The sequence below is a fragment of the Scyliorhinus torazame genome, chromosome 9 (genome assembly GCF_047496885.1).
Source record: "Scyliorhinus torazame isolate Kashiwa2021f chromosome 9, sScyTor2.1, whole genome shotgun sequence".
Lineage (NCBI taxonomy): Eukaryota > Metazoa > Chordata > Chondrichthyes > Carcharhiniformes > Scyliorhinidae > Scyliorhinus > Scyliorhinus torazame.
In genome coordinates, this window is record NC_092715.1 from 49,350,984 (window position 1) to 49,367,141 (window position 16,158).

General features: G+C 50.4%; 1 protein-coding gene across 1 annotated transcript in view; it reads left to right on the forward strand.

Annotated features, from left to right (window-relative positions):
* LOC140429963 (organic cation/carnitine transporter 2-like) overlaps positions 1-16,158 on the forward strand; it is a 317,607-nt gene that overhangs the window by 184,452 nt on the left and 116,997 nt on the right. Inside the window, exon 10 of the mRNA XM_072517551.1 lies at positions 9,078-9,292. Coding sequence (XP_072373652.1) covers positions 9,078-9,292 — 215 coding nt within the window. The remainder of the gene's footprint in view (positions 1-9,077; positions 9,293-16,158) is intronic.

A 16,158-nucleotide genomic window follows, 5' to 3' on the forward strand; every position in this document is an offset into this window, starting at 1 on the left:
CCTTACACTAATTCAAGCTCTTTTCTTTTGCCAGGTACAGATAGGGTTGCCAACTGAGATTAATTGTGTTCCTGGAGGTTTTATCACATGACTTGCCCCCCCCTCCATGTCCAACCATTAATCGACCAACACATCTCTCCTGTGACACAGTGTCGTCCTATGCCAACGAGAAAGCAACAACTCATTGCCTGATTGGATGATGCTTGATATTCAGCATTCCAGCCTTTTCTGCCACATTTTCAATAGTTGTATATCTGGTAAAGGGAAATGTTCAAAGGGAATTTGATAAATATATATCTTTCTATCATATTGAATGACGGAGCAGGCCCGACAGGCTGAACGACTACTCATGTTCCTATGTACTGACATAGAAAGTGACTGTGTATTTGTCAGTTGAATCAGTGGCCTACATTTTAGATCAGGGATGAGTTAGGCCGTGTCAGCAAGGGTGGATGAGTAACAAGCTCATATGTGGAATGTCTGGAAAGATTTTGGCTGGAATTGACACCACTTTAAAAGTTTTCAATGGTCTGATTCATGTCCAGGTTCCGTGTTTCAGTCGTGTGCCTACCAGCTTAACCTTACGAGATACGGTTGATTAACGGGCTGCCTCTACATTTGCTGTCCAGTTAGGGCAGTCTGCGGAGATGGGAGCTGATGACCCACTACAATGGTGGCAGCAGCTCTTACTGTGTGACCATTGGGAGTGCCGCTAAGGCCCAAGCAACTGAACCAACAGGCAGAGGAAAATTGGAGTCATCATCAGGTATCAGGAAAGCCGCTGAGAACTCAGACCCACGATGATTGGAATTTCACACTCAATGCCAAAACTGTGACATGGGAAGACAGCTGCTTTGACATCTCCCGATAGTAACATAAGAACATAATAACTAGGAACAGGAGTAGGCCATCTGGCCCCTCGAGCCTGCTCCGCCATTCAATGAGATCATGGCTGATCTTTGTGGACTCAGCTCCACTCTCCGGCCCGTACACCATATCCCCGAATCCCTTTATTCTTTAGAAAGGTATCTATCTTTTTCTTAAAGACGTTTAAAGAAGGAGCCTCAACTGCTTCACTGGGCAAGGAATTCCAGAGATTCACAACCCTTTGGGTGAAGAAGTTCCTCCTACACTCCGTCCTAAATCTACTTCCCCTTATTTTGAGGCTATGCCCCCTAGTTCTGCTTTCCCCGACCAGTGGAAACAACATTTAATTTCCTTTCATCTGTAACACAGCCTCTGTGTAGCTAGCTCGGCTTGCTTGTCAACACTCTCCCTGGCAAGAGTTCGAGGCTAAGCCAGATTGTTCACAACCCAATACTTGACACTGAGGTGAGTTTCCGACCTCCGATCTGTGCTGTCACTAAGACCGCCTAGTTCCACCTCCGTGCCACTGCCTGATTTTGCTCCCATATCAGCTCATCTGCTGATGAAAACCTTATTTAGACTTTGTTATCTCTGGACTTGGCTATATTCCAACACACTAGCTGTTTTAAAAAAAGAAAATTGTGACATAGGCATCTCTGGCTAGGCCAGCATTTATGTTGTCCATCCCTGGTTGTCCTTGAGAAGGTGGTGGTGAGCTGCCTTCTTGAACCGCTGCAGTCCATGTGATGCAGGTACACCCAAAGTACTGTTCGCTGGAGAAAAATCACAAGGATATTTAAAAAGTTATTTTTATTTTATTGGAACGTTTCTCTTTACCAGATGTTAAACTATTGGAAATGGGGGAAGTAACTACCTCTGCTGAGGTTAGATCATCCTTCAACTGCAAGTGGTCAGAAAAGGTATCATCCAGCACTTCCATGATAATTCTGTCCCTGATCAGGTCATCTTTTAAGCTATCACACCAGGAGCAGATATACGAAAGCATGCCATCCCTAGGCATAGGGCTTCGACTAGCAGAGGGCCCGATGCCAGCTGTCCTGTTGTACTGCTGGACCTGGTACTGGACCACAGAGTCAGCTCGGCTGAAGTGCGCATCAACCGGGCCAAACAATTAGCAGGGCATCCAATCAGAGGCTGACTACTCCCTGCATTTGAAGCTGATTCAGCAAATAAAAAGCAAAATCAGACTGATTGAATGCGAAGCAAAGAGCGAGAAGGTAAGTAACAGTTGGCAGCAGGTGTTCACGCGTGAGACCCCGAGGCGAGGGAGAGGCACGATGGCCAGCCATGACGAGGACACAGTGTGGGGAAGCCAAGGGCAACGATTGGAGCAGAACGGACACCCCGCCCTCGAGGCCAACAGCAGACAAGCGAGGCCTCAAGACCACGATGAGGACACAGTGTTGGGAAGCCAAGGGCGGCGCAGGCAGCAGAGTGGATGCCCGACTGATTTGCGCCGTTTTGGGTGCCAGTCGGCGGACATCGCGCCGATACCTGAGAATTTCGCCCCAGGTTCTTTCGCACTATGAAGCAACACTATTAATCTGGCAGTCAAAAATGCAGAAAAATGAAGGCAAGGAAAAAGGATGAACATAGAACATACAGTGCAGAAGGAGGCCATTCGGCCCATCGAGTCTGCACCGACCCACTTAAGCCCTCACTTCCACCCTATCCCCGCAACCCCTCCTAACCTTTTTGGTCACTAAGGGCAATTTATCATGGTCAATCCACCTAACCTGCACGTCTTTGGACTGTGGGAGGAAACTAGAGCACCCGGAGGAAACCCACGCAGACACAGGGAGAACGTGCAGACTCCACACAGAAAGTGACCCAGCGGGGAATCGAACCTGGGGCATTGGCGCTGTGAAGCCACAGTGCTATTCACTTGTGCTACCATGCAACAATGCACATTCATCCAAAAGTGTGGGTGAATTATCTGATGACTTGCCGATTTCCGCAGATACCACATCGACTACAAAAGTTGAACAAGTGGACTCTGAAATAACAATGGAGCTAAAGATGTTGCTGATTCTGTTGAAGTGAGGAAAGAAACACACCTTGAAGACATTGTCTTATGGCCAAAGTACATTTCACTTGGTATGATAGAATATTTCGTACTAAATAAACCAGAAAACACAGGTAATAGGGAACATCTGTGAAAAGAGTTGGAGGTCGAAAACAGGTTGCAAGTCTTCAGCAGTCCCATTTGTTGAGGGTGAAGGGAAGTGGAATGACGGAAATTGGAAATTGGTTGTTTTTTTCGGAAATCTCTAAGGCAGTCCACTGTTGTGTTTACAAATTATTCCCTGATCCAAGTAAAGGGAAACAAACTTTCGTCTTTAGGCACTCTAATTGAAGAAATGTTGGAGGGATCTATGCTGGGCCAATATAATGGCTGCAGCTGGTCATGTACTGATAGTACTAACCCACCATCGCTCTCAAGACTGGCCTTCAGAAAGTCTATGGAACAAAGAACAGAATCCTGCCCGACAAAGCCCCGTGACATTGGACTTGGAGTCACTGGACTCCACTCACGTGAATTTATGGCAATAACTTGATTTTGTGAGAGGGAGTTAAGTTTTATTTTTGAAACCGAATGAGACTCTGCGAAATATACTGACCAGCAGCATATGCATCGTGTCGATTGGAGTATTTGCTCCTCCTCTGGCTCATTCTGAACAAATCCTAATTGTGATGCATGAACCTTAAAGAGTTGCGAGGCAATGTTTTTACTCGCTGAAGACATCCATGCCGCAGGGATGTCATCGGCTGATGTTTCCACCTCGTTGCTCATTTGCAACTTCCATGTTGACTCGCCTCAAAACTCACATTGCAACATTAACCACCTTTACCGTCATTCTGGCAAGAGGTAAGCTTGGCTGTCAGCAAGGCAATGATTCATACAGGCATGTTTTACAAGTGGAGAAGGGTGAGGTGGTGGTGGTGGTGTGAGGGGACCGGGGGGGGGGGGGGGGGGGCGGGGGGCTCTGTACCACGCCTACAATTCTTTGCACCTGCAGGCAGGTCGCTTATTGGTTTGGATTTGGGTTTATTGTCACGTGTACTCAGATACAGTGAAAAGCATTGTTCTTTTTTTTTGTTGAAATTTTTTATTTAAAACAGATTTGTAACATTTACAGAGAAAAAAAGGCCATATACAAAAGCCTTAACATATTGAAAACGAACAGTGGGAAAGAATAAACATATTAATAAGACACTTCCCCTATCAGCTCTGTTTGCCCATGCCCCACGTGTTCAACTAAACTAATGTGGCTCTAACCCCCCCACCCCCCCGGTTCTGCTGCTGTTGGTTTCCTACGCTGTTCCCTGCAAGCGACTTTCTCCCCTGGGGGATCCCTGATCACCCCCCCCCCCCCCCCACCCACTTAAGTCTTCTCTGCTCTCCTTCCCGGCCGCCCCCCCCCCCCCCCCCCCCCCCCCCGGCTTGACCTGCCAGGTCCACCCTGCGCTTGGCCCTAGCCCACCCCTTCTCCTACTCTCCCTGGTGCCCCCTGACCTACGCTAGCTACGCTGACCCCTGCCCTGGGCACCTGACTGTCTCCTGCCCAAGTGCTCGGGCCCTCCCCCCACACACCAAGAACCCATTAACCTGATTGTATCTCCCCGTGCCCTTTCAAGTCCCTTAACCAGCCCCTAGCCCACCCCCCCATCAGAGGCCCCGATCTCCCGCCAAAAGATCTCAAGTGCAGGGCCCCCCTTGCAGGCCCCCCCGCATTACAATCTCCCAAAATCACCCTAAGCAGTGCACCCTCCAGCCCCCGCTCTCTGTCCAGGCTGAAAACAATCTTAGATAAAACATTACAGTACAGGATAATTTAACAGACCGCTGCCACACAAAAGCTCTGCGAGCCCAGAGTCCTTTAGTTCAAGTCCAGCTTCTTCTTTTAATAAAAGTCCATTCCTAGTCAAAGCAAGTTAGGTTAACAGACCGCCACTACTGTGGAGCACTGAAAAAACTAAGTGCCCGTTAGTTCAAGTCCAACTTCTTCTCTTTAATAAATGCCCAAACCTGTTCTGGTGTCTCGAAGTAGTGATAGAGTTCCTCAAACATAACCAAAAGCTTCGCAGGATACAGCATTCCAAACCTCACCTGCTTTTTGTAGAGGGCTGCCTTTACCTTGATGAATCCTGCACGCCACTTGGCCAGCTCCGTTCCCAAGTCCTGGTCGATGCGCACCTCGCAGTTCTCCCATCTGTTGCTCCTCTCCGCCTTGGTCCATCGCAGCAAACGATCCCTGTCAGCAAGCCGGTGAAAGCGAACCACCAAGGCCCTCGGTCGGTCACCCGTCCTGGGCTTCCTTGCGGGGGCTCTATGCGCCCCATCCAACTCCAGGGGTTGAGGGAAGGCCTCCGGTCCCATCAGCGCCCCGAGCATACCCATCACGTGTGCACCCGCATCCGATCCCTCACAGCCCTCGGGGAGGCCCACGATCCTCAGGTTCTGCCTCCTGGCTCTATTCTCCAGCTCTTCAAGCTGCTCCTGCATCCTCCTCTGGCGGGAGTTCAGCTCCTCCACCTCGTGCTCCAGCTCCGTTACCGTGTCCGCCTGGGTGGAGAGCTTCACCTCAACCTCCCTTAGCGCCTACTCTTGGACCGCCTGCACCTCGACCATTCGGTCCATCACCACCCTCATCGGGTCCAACGTGTCCCTCTTCAGTTCGGTGAAGCAGTTCCTAAAAAACTCCATCTGCTGCTCTCTTGGCCAGTGAGCCTCCGCTCCCTGGTCCCTGCCGTCCGCCATGCTTCGCCGCCCTGTCTGGGGTCCCCGCTGCTCCTGCTTCGACCTTTGCCGCTCCACTCGACCACTTCTGGTCCAACTGTCCATACCCCGGGGGGAAAACCTCTTCCCTTCGTCTCCTCCACCGATTCAGGTCGTCACGTCCTGAACAAATCCTGTGAAACAGGTCCGTTTGCCCATCGCGGGCGGGAGCGATCCGACCTGCGACCTGTTTCCTCGAGGGCGCCACCGGAAGTCCCAAAAGCATTGTTCTACATACAGTCCAGACAGAACGTTCTATGCAAGAAAAAACATAGGACATATGATAGATACACAGTGTAAATACATAGACAGGGGCATCAGGTGAAGCATAGGGAAGTAGTCCTACTCAGTAGAGAAGATGCGTGGAGAGATCAGTTCAATCCATAAGAGGGTCATTCAGGAATCTGGTAACAGCAAAGAAGAAGATGTTTTTGAATCTGCTAGTACGTGTTCTCAGACATTTGGATCTCTTGCCTGATGGAAGAAGTTGGAAGAGAGAATAACCCAGGTGGGAGGGGTCTTTGATTATGCTGCCTGCTTTCCCAAGGCAGCGGGAGGTGTAGACAGATTCAATGGATGGAAGGCGGTTTCGCATAATGGACTGGGCTGTGTCCACAACTCTCTGTAGTTTCTTAAGGTCTTGGACCGAGCAGTTGCCATACCAGACTGTGATGCAGCCAGATAGGATGCTTTTTATGGTGCATCTGTAAGAATTGGTAATAGTCAATGTGGACATGCTGAATTTCCTGTTTCCTGAGGTAATATAGGCGCCGTTGTGCTTTCTTGGTCAGAGCGTTGACGTGGGTGGACCAAGACAGATTTTTGGTGATGTGCACACCTTAAAATTTGAAGCTGTCAACCATCTCCACCTCGGCCCCATTGATGCAGACAGGGGAGTGTATGATATTTTGCTTCTTGAAGTCAATGACCAGCTCTTTAGCTTTGCTGGCATTGAGGGAGAGATTGTTGTCGTTGCATCACGCCACTAGGTTCTCTTTCTCCCTCCTATACTCTGACTCATCGTTGTTTGAGATCCGACATACTACGGTCGTGTCATTAGTAAACTTGTGGATGGAGTTGGAGCCAAATTTTGCCACACAGTCGTGTGTGTATAGGGAGTGTAGTAGGGGGCTAAGTACGCAGCCTTGCGGGGCCCCGGTATTGAGGAATATTGTGTTGTTATTTATCCTCACTGATTGTGGTCTGTGGGTCAGAAAGGCGAGGATCCAGTTGCAGAGGGAGGAGCCAAGTCCTAGGTTTTGGAGTTTTGATATGAGCTTGGCTGGGATTCTGATGTTGAAGGCGGAGCTGTAGTCAATGAATAGGAGTCTGATGTAGGAGTCCTTGTTGTCAAGATGCTCCAAGGATGAGTGTAGGGCCAGGGAGATAGCGTCTGCTGTGGACTGGTTGTGGCGGTATGCGAATTGCAGTGGATCAAGGTGTTCTGGGAGTATGAAGTTGATGTGTCTCATAACTAACCTCTCGAAGCACTTCATTACGATCGATATCAAGGCCACCAGGTGGTAGCCGTTGAGGCACATTGCCTGGTTCTTCTTTAGCACTGGTATGATGGTGGTCTTCTTGAAGGAGGTGGGAACCTCGGAAAGCAGTCGGGAGAGGTTGAGGATGTCTGTGAACACACCCGCCAGTTGGTCTATGAATGATCTGAGTGCATGACCAGGGACTCCGTCAGGACCTGTTGATTTCCAAGGGTTCAATTTCAAGAAGGCCAATCTGACTTCAGAAGCTGTGACTGTAAGTATGGGTGTATCCAACGCTGCTGGGACAGTTGACAATGGTTTGTTGGTTTCCTGCTCGAAAGAGCATAGAATGCATTGACGTCATCGGGGAGGAGTGCGCTGTTGCGGGAGATTCTACTCAGCTTTGCTTTGTAACCCGTTATGTTTTTTAACCCTTGCCACAACCAAAGAGAGTCCGTGTCGTTAGTCTGTGACTCTAGCTTAGTCTGGTATTGTCTCTTAGCATCCCTGATGGTTTTGCAGACGTTGTACCTAGATTTTGTGGATAGATCAAGATCATCTGTCTTGAATGCCTCTGACATGTCCTTCAGTAGTGAGTGAATCTCCCGGTTGAACCATGGGGCGAAATTCTCCGGAAATGGCGCGATGTCCGCCGACTGGCTCCCAAAACGGCGCAAATCAGTCGGGCATCGCGCCGCCCCAAAGGTGCGGAATGCTCCGCACCTTTGGGGGCCGAGCCCCAACCTTGAGGGGCTAGGTCGGCGCTGGACGAATTTCCGCCCCGCCAGCTGGCGGAAAAGGCCTTTGGTGCCCTGCCAGCTGGCGCGGAAATGACATCTCCGGGCGGCGCATGCGCGGGAGCGTCAGCGGCCACTGACGGCATTCCCGCGCATGCGCAGTGGAGGGAGTCTCTTCCGCCTCCGCCATGGTGGAGACCGTGGCGGAGGCGGAAGGGAAAGAGTGCCCCCATGGCACAGGCCCACCCGCGGATCGGTGGGCCCCGATCGCGGGCCAGGCCACCGTGGGGGCACCCCCCCGGGGCCAGATCGCCCCGCGCCCCCCCCCCAGGACCCTGGAGCCCGCCCGCGCCGCCTTGTCCCGCCGGTAAGGTAGGTGGTTTAATTTACGCCGGCAGGACAGGCATTTTAGCGGCGGGACTTCGGCCCATCCGGGCTGGAGAATTGAGCGTGGGGGCCCGCCAACCGGCGCAGCGCGATTCCTGCCCCCGCCGAATATCTAGTGCCGGAGACTTCGGCAACCGGCGGGGGCGGGAGTCACGCCAGCCCCCGGCGATTCTCCGACCCGGCGGGGGGTCGGAGAATCTCTCCCCTGGTTTCCAGTTGGGGAACGCACCGACTACCTTCTTTGGCATACAATCTTCTGCACACTTGTTGATGAAGTCTGTGACGATGGTGGCATACTCATTTAGGTTGGCCGCTAAGTTCTTGAATATGAACCAGTCTCCAAGCAGTTGCGCAGGAGCTCTTCTGTTGCCTCAGACCGGCACTGCACGACCATCTTAACTGGATTCTCCCGCTTAAGTTTCTGCTTGTATGCCAGGACAAGGAGCTCCGTGCCTCCAGATACCATTCTTGGTCTAGTTTAACTAATATAGTGTATATTCTGATTCTGCACATGTACATAAAACATGAACTTTATTGAAACACACATATGAACAAACAAATTAGAAGCAGGATTAAGCTATTCGGCCACTCAAGCCTGCGCCACAATTCAATAAGATCTTACACCTTACTGCCGGTTACATTTTCCATAAAGACTTTAACAGGGAGCAAAGCATGTGATGTTGCATTAACCCATTATACTCCATCCTTCAGACCTGAGACAAATCTCCATGACTGTATGTACACGGTATCTGACTTTACTAAACATTTGAAGGTTTGTGAACAATTATTCTTTTTCTCTTGCAGGATGATTGCCACCAGTGGTTACTATGGGTTGTCCCTCAATACTCCCAACATGCATGGCAATCCCTACATCAACTGTTTTATCTCTGCGGCTAGTGAACTGCTAGTATATATGATAGTCTGGCGGTTGATGCTCGCTTCACCGCGACGGATCATCATTGCTTCCCTGTTCATACTTAGTGGCGGTATTCTGCTTTTCATCGAGTTTGTTCCTTCAAGTAAGAATTCAAATAATGTATTTTATTTTAAATAAAGGTGTTCAATTTTTCTCGAAAAAATCTTGAGGTCCTTGCAGCCTTCTCATTTGCTCCACCAAGCCTTTCTTGGAAGCCCATGTCCTCAGGTCACCATTATCAAGCTACCGAAAAATCTCTAGCTTCTCACTGCATCTCTACAACTGACTCCTCAGGTCCTCAATGTACCTACTTTTAAAAATTTGCACAGAATATCAGAAGAACACATCAACGCAATAAACAAGCACAACCCTCCAACCCCTGACACCAAACCCCCACCACACCCCACCTACCCCATTTTAACCCCCTTACACACCCCCAAACCCCCACCCCCGCTTGCTGACCCCTCAATTCTCCTTGAGGAAATTGATGAACGGTTTCCACCTCCGAGCGAATCCCTCTACCGACCCCCGCAGAGCGAACTTAACCTTTTCCAACCTCAAGAATTCTGCTCACTCACACCCCGCTTCCTGAGTCCCAACAAAATCTGTCTCTGGGCTACCAGAGAGGCAAAGGCCAATATTTCAGCCTCTCTCCCCCTCCCCCAGACTCCCTGGTCTCCTGACACAAAATATCGCCACTCCACGCCCGGAACCACCGCCACACCCAGGCCCTCGGACATCATGCCCGAGAACACCTGCCAGAACCTCCTCAGTCTTGGACAAGGCCAGAACTTATGAACATGGTTCATGGGCCCCCCACACAGCACCTGCACCTATAAGACCATAAGACATAGGAGCAGAATTAGGCCACTCGGCCCATCGAGTCTGCTCTGCCATTCAATCATGGCTGATATTTTTCTCATCCCTATTCTCCAGCCTTCTCCCCATAACCCCTGATCCCATTATTAACCAAGAACCTATCTATCTCTGTCTTAAAGACACTCAGTGATTTGGCCTCCACAGCCTTCTGCGGCAAAGAGTTCCACAGATTCACCACCCACTGGCTGAAGAAATTCCTCCTCATCTCTGTTTTAAAGGATCGTCCCTTTTGTCTGAGATTGTGCCCTCTGCTTCTAGTTTTTCCTACAAGTGGAAACATTTTCTCTGGGTCCACTCTATCCAGGCCACACAGTATCCTGTAAGTTTCAATAAGATCCCCCCTCATCCTTCTAAACACCAACGAGTATAGACCCAGAGTCCTCAACCATTCGTCATATGACAAGCTCGTCATTCCAGGGATCATTCTTGAGAACCTCCTCTGGATCCTTTCCAAGGCCAGCACATCCTTCCTTAGATACAAGGCCCAAAACTGCTCACAATACTCCATATAGCATCTGACCAGAGCCTTATATAGCCTCAGAAGTACATCCCTGGTCTTGTATTCTAGCCCTCTCGACATGAATGCTAACATTGCATTTGCCTTCCTAACTGCCAACTGAACTTGACGTTAACCTTAGGAGAATCGTGAACAAGGACTCCCAAGTCCCTTTAAGCTTCAGTTTTCCGAAGCATCTTCCCATTTCAAAAATAGTCTACACCTCCATTTCTCCTTCCAAAGAGAATAACCTCACACTTTTCCACATTGTATTCCATCTGCCACTTCTTTGCCCACTTCTAAAATCTTATCAATGACCGAAGTCAGGCTAACCAACCTATAATTTTCCGTCTTCTGCCTCCCTCCCTTCCTCAACAGAGGTGTTACATTAGCCACTTTCCAGTCCTCTGGGACCCCCAATCCACAAACCCCGCAAAGAACTCAGCATTAACAAGCCGGCCTTCACTTGGCCTTAATTGGTATGAGGTGAGAATACTGCCACTGTCCAGGAGGAAATCCTGTCTCATAAATGGGAGGCTGGCATCTCTGCAGTACCAGTGCTGCCACCCAGGAGCGAAGGCTGCTCCAAATAGTGCAGGAGGCCCAGGAGGAACAGCAAGAGCCCAAAGTCTCCGATATCGCCAAGTCCAGACCGGCAGCCCGTGGCAAGGGTGCATGAGGGCTTCATGTTGGGCAGGGTTGGGTATGAGAGTGGACATGGTAAGAGAAAACATTGTGAGCTGGGCCTTTGATTCTCAGAGCCCTGAAAAAAGGCAAACCACCCACCCTCCCCCAATTTGTTACTGGCCAGCAACCCACAGGCACAAATTTGCCAGGTTGCACATACGATGCAATCCTCTACCACTGCCTGGTAAATCTGAGGAGAGGTGGGACAAGACCCTTAAGTAAGCATTAATTATCCAGTTAAGAGTTTCCGTTGACCCACAGGTGGCCAACCCAACTGACGCCTCCCCGACTATTCGTAATATTGCAGTGGGGCAGGCAGCCCGTACAAGAACCCTGCTTTATTTTAGGCTCGACTAGGATATATCAGATTTAGATTTGTCACTTGTACGAAGTTGCAGTGAAAAGTATTTTTCTGCGTACAGTCCAGGCAGACCGTTCCATACACGAAAAACATAGGACATACGATAAATACACAATGCAAATATAAATACGTGGCTGAAGAGATGGTGTGAGGGGAAGGCTTCAGGGGCGACATTCTCCGACCCCCCGCCGGGTCGGAGAATCGCCAGGGGCTGGCGTGAATCCCGCCCCCGCCGGTTGCCGAAGTCTCCGGCATCGGACATTCGGCGGGGGTGGGAATTGGCCGAAGTCCCGCCGATAAATTGCCTGTCCCGCCGGCGTAAATTAAATCACCTACCTTACCGGCGGGACAAGGCGGCGTGGGCGGGCTCCGGGGCCCTGGGGGGGGCACGGGGTGATCTGGCCCCGGGGGGGTGCCCCCACGATGGCCTGGCCTGCGATCGGGGCCCACCGATCCGCGGGCGGGCCTGTGCCGTGGGGGCACTCTTTCCCTTCCGCCTCCGCCACGGTCTCCACCATGGCGGAGGCAGAAGAGACTCCTTCCACTGCGCATGCGCGGGAATGCCGTCAGCGGCCACTGACACTCCCGCGCATGCGCCGCCCGGAGATGTCATTTCTGCGCCAGCTGGCGGGGCAGCAAAGGCCGTTTCCGCCAGCTGGCGGGGTGGAAATTCTGCCGCCGTCGGCCTAGCCCCTCAATGTTGGGGCTCGGCCCCCAAAGGTGCGGAGCATCCCGCACCTTTGGGGCGGTGCGATGGCCGTCTGATTGGCGCCGTTTTGGGCGCCAGTCGGCGGACATTGCGCCGTTTCCGGAGAATTTCGCCCCAGATTCCTGGGGCATTGGGACCGGTTCTGGGGAAGGTGGGGCCTGTACAAACTGGATGGGTTACACCAAGGCAGGACCAGGACTGATGTCCTTGGGGAGGGGGGGGGGTTTACTTGCTGGAGCGGTTGGGGAGGGTTTAAACTAAGGGCGCTACCCTGAAGGTTTTGTACCTGAATGCTTGTAGCATTCAAAATAAAATGGATGATGTAAAGGGGTATGATATAGTTGGATTACAGCGACATGGCTGTAAGGTGACCAAAGATGGGAACAAAATATTGTGGGCTATTCAGTTTTTAGGAAGGACAAACAGAAAGGAAAAGGTGGTGGAGTTGCATTGTTGATTGAAGAAAAATATTGATACAATATTGAACAAAGAACAAAGAACAAAGAAAATTACAGCACAGGAACAGGCCCTTCGGCCCTCCCAGCCTGCGCCGTTCCAGATCCTTTATCTAAACCTGTCACCTATTTTCCAAGGATCTACTTCCCTTTGTTCCCCGCCCGTTCATATATCTGTCTAGATGCATCTTAAATTATGCTATCGTGCCCGCCTCTGCCACCTCCGCCTGCAAAGCGTTCCAGGCACCCACCACCCTCTGCGTAAAAAACTTTCCACGCACATCTCCCTTAAACTTTCCCCCTCTCACCTTGAAATCGTGACTCCTTGTAATTGACATCCCCACTCTTGGAAAAAGCTTGTTGCTATCCACCCTGTCCATACCTCTCATAATTTTGGCGACCTCAATCATGTCCCCCCTCAACCTCCGTCTTTCCAACGAAAACAATCCGAATATACTCAACCTTTCTTCATAGCTAGCACCCTCCATACCAGGCAACATTCTGGTGAACCTCCTCTGCACCCTCTCTAAAGCATCCACATCCTTCTGGTAATGTGGCGACCAGAACTGCACGCAGTATTCCAAATGTGGCCTAACCAAAGTCCTATACAACTGTAACATGACCTGCCGCTCTTGTACTCAATACCCCGTCCGATGAAGGCAAGCATGCTGTATGCCTTCTTGACCACTCTATCGACCTGCGTTGCCACTTTCAGGGTACAATGGACCTGAACTCCCAGACCTCTCTGTACATCAATTTCCCCCCCCATTGACCGTATAGTCTGCTCTTGAATGAGATCTTCCAAAATGCATCACCTCGCATTTGCCTGGATTGAACTCCATCTGCCATTTCTCTGCCCAATTCTCCAATCTATCTATATTTTGCTGTATTCTCTGACAGTCCTCCTCGCTATCTGTAACTCCACCAATCTTAGTATCATCTGCAAACTTGCTAATCAGACCACCTATGTCTTCGTCCAGATCATTTATGCATATCACAAACAACAGTGGTCCGAGCACAGATCCCTGTGGAACACCTTTCTCCATTTTGGGACACTCCCTTCCACCACTACTTTCTGTCTCCTGTTGCCCAGCCATTGCTTTATCCATATAGATAGTACACCCTGACCCCGATACGACTTCACTTTTTCCATCAACCTGCCATGGGAAACTTTATCAAACGCCTTACTTAAGTCCATGTATATGACATCTACAGCCCTTCCCTCATCAATTAACTTTGTCACTTCCTCAAAGAATTCTATTAGGTTTGTAAAACATGACCTTCCCTGCACAAAACCATGCTGGCTATCACTGATAAGTCTATTTTCTTCCAGATGTGAATAGATCCTATCCCTCAATATCTTCTCCAGCAGTATGTCTACCACTGACGTCAAGCTCACAGGTCTATAATTCCCTGGATTATCCCTGCTACCATTCTTAAACAAAGGGACAACATTAGCAATTCTCCAGTCCTCCGGGACCTCACCCATGCTCAAGGATGCTGCAAAGATATCTGTTAAGGCCCCAGCTATTTTGTCCCTTGCTTCCCTCAGTAACCTGGGATAGATCCCATCCGGACCTGGGGACTTGTCCACCTTAATACATTTTAGAACACCCAAAACTTCCCCCTTCCTTATGCCGACTTGACCTAGAGTATTTAAACATTCATCCTTAGCCTCAACATCCGTCATGTCCCTCTCCTTGGTGAATACCGATGCAAAGTACTCATTAAGAATCTCACCCACTTCCCCTGACTCCACGCATAAATTCCCTCTTTTGTCTTTGAATGGGCCAATCCTTTCTCTAGTTACCCTCTTGCTCCTTATATACGAATAAAAGGCTTTGGGATTTTCCTTAACCCTGTTAGCCAAAGATATTTCACGACCCCTTTTAGCCCTCTTTATTGCGCGTTTGAGATCTGTCCTACTTTCCCGATATTCCTCCAAAGCTTCATCAGTTTTAAGTCACCTAGTCTTACGTATGCTTCCTTTTTCATCTTAGCTAGTCTCAGAATTCCACCCGTCATCCATGGTTCCCTAATCTTGCCATTTCTATCCCTCATTTTCACAGGGACATGTCTGTCCTGCACTCTTTTTTTAAATATATTTTTATTAAGAATTTTTCAATAACAATATTATCCATTTTACAAACAACCCCCCACCCCCCCTAACAAAGAAAAGAAAAAGAACTTGCGTGGCAAGACATGAACGTGGCAAGTCAATAAAATACAGAACTTTGTACATTGGATTCTTCCCATACATGTCAGTTTCGGGATCATTCATGTGCTTTCTTGCTCACATGCCCCCCAAAGGAACCCCACTTCACCCCCCCCCCCCCCGCCCACCCCCCCCACCCAATGAACGATGTCCCCCCCCACCCCCCCTGGGTTGCTGCTGCTGCTGTTCGACCTTCATCTAACGCTCCACGAGACGGTCTAGGAATGGTTGCCACCGCCTGTAGAACCCCTGCGCAGACCCTCTCAAGGCAAACATTATCCTTTCCAACTTGATAAACCCACAGGCTTCCACGCTGGGGGGCTTCGCCTCCTTCCACATGAGCAAGATCCTTCGTCGGGCTACTAGGGACGCAAAGGCCAGAATACCGGCCTCTTTCGCCTCCTGCACTCCCGGCTCGTCCACTACTCGAAATAGTGCTAGCCCCCAGCTTGGCTTGACTCGGACTTTCACCACCTTAGATATTGTTCCCGCCACTCCCCTCCAGAAACCCTCCAGTGCCGGGCATGACCAAAACATATGGACATGGTTCGCCGGATTTCCTGAGCACCTCCCACATCTGTCCTCTACCCAAAGAACTTACTCAGCCTCGCCCCCGTCATGTGCGCTCTATGAACCACCTTAAATTGTATCAGGCTAAGCCTGGCACAGGAAGAAGAGGAATTAACCCTACTTAGGGCATCAGCCCATAGCCCCTCCTCAATCTCCTCCCCCAACTCCTCTTCCCATTTACCCTTCAGCTCCTCGACCAAAGCCTCCCCCTCTTCTTTCATCTCCTGGTATATCGCCGACACCTTGCCCTCTCCGACCCATACGCCCGAAATCACCCTATCTTGAATCACCTGTGCCGGGAGTAGCGGAAATTCCCTCACCTGCCGCCTCACAAACGCCTTCACTTGCATGTACCTGAAAGCGTTTCCCGGGGGTAGCCCAAACTTCTCCTCCAGCGCCCCTAAGCCCGCAAACGTCCCATCAATGAACAGGTCCCCCATTCTTCTAATCCCTGCCCTATGCCAGCTCTGAAACCCCCCGTCCATCCTTCCTGGGACAAACCGATAGTTGTCTCTGATTGGGGACCACACCGAGGCTCCCGTTGCACCCCTGTGCCATCTCCACTGCCCCCAGATCTTTAACGTTGCCGCCACCACC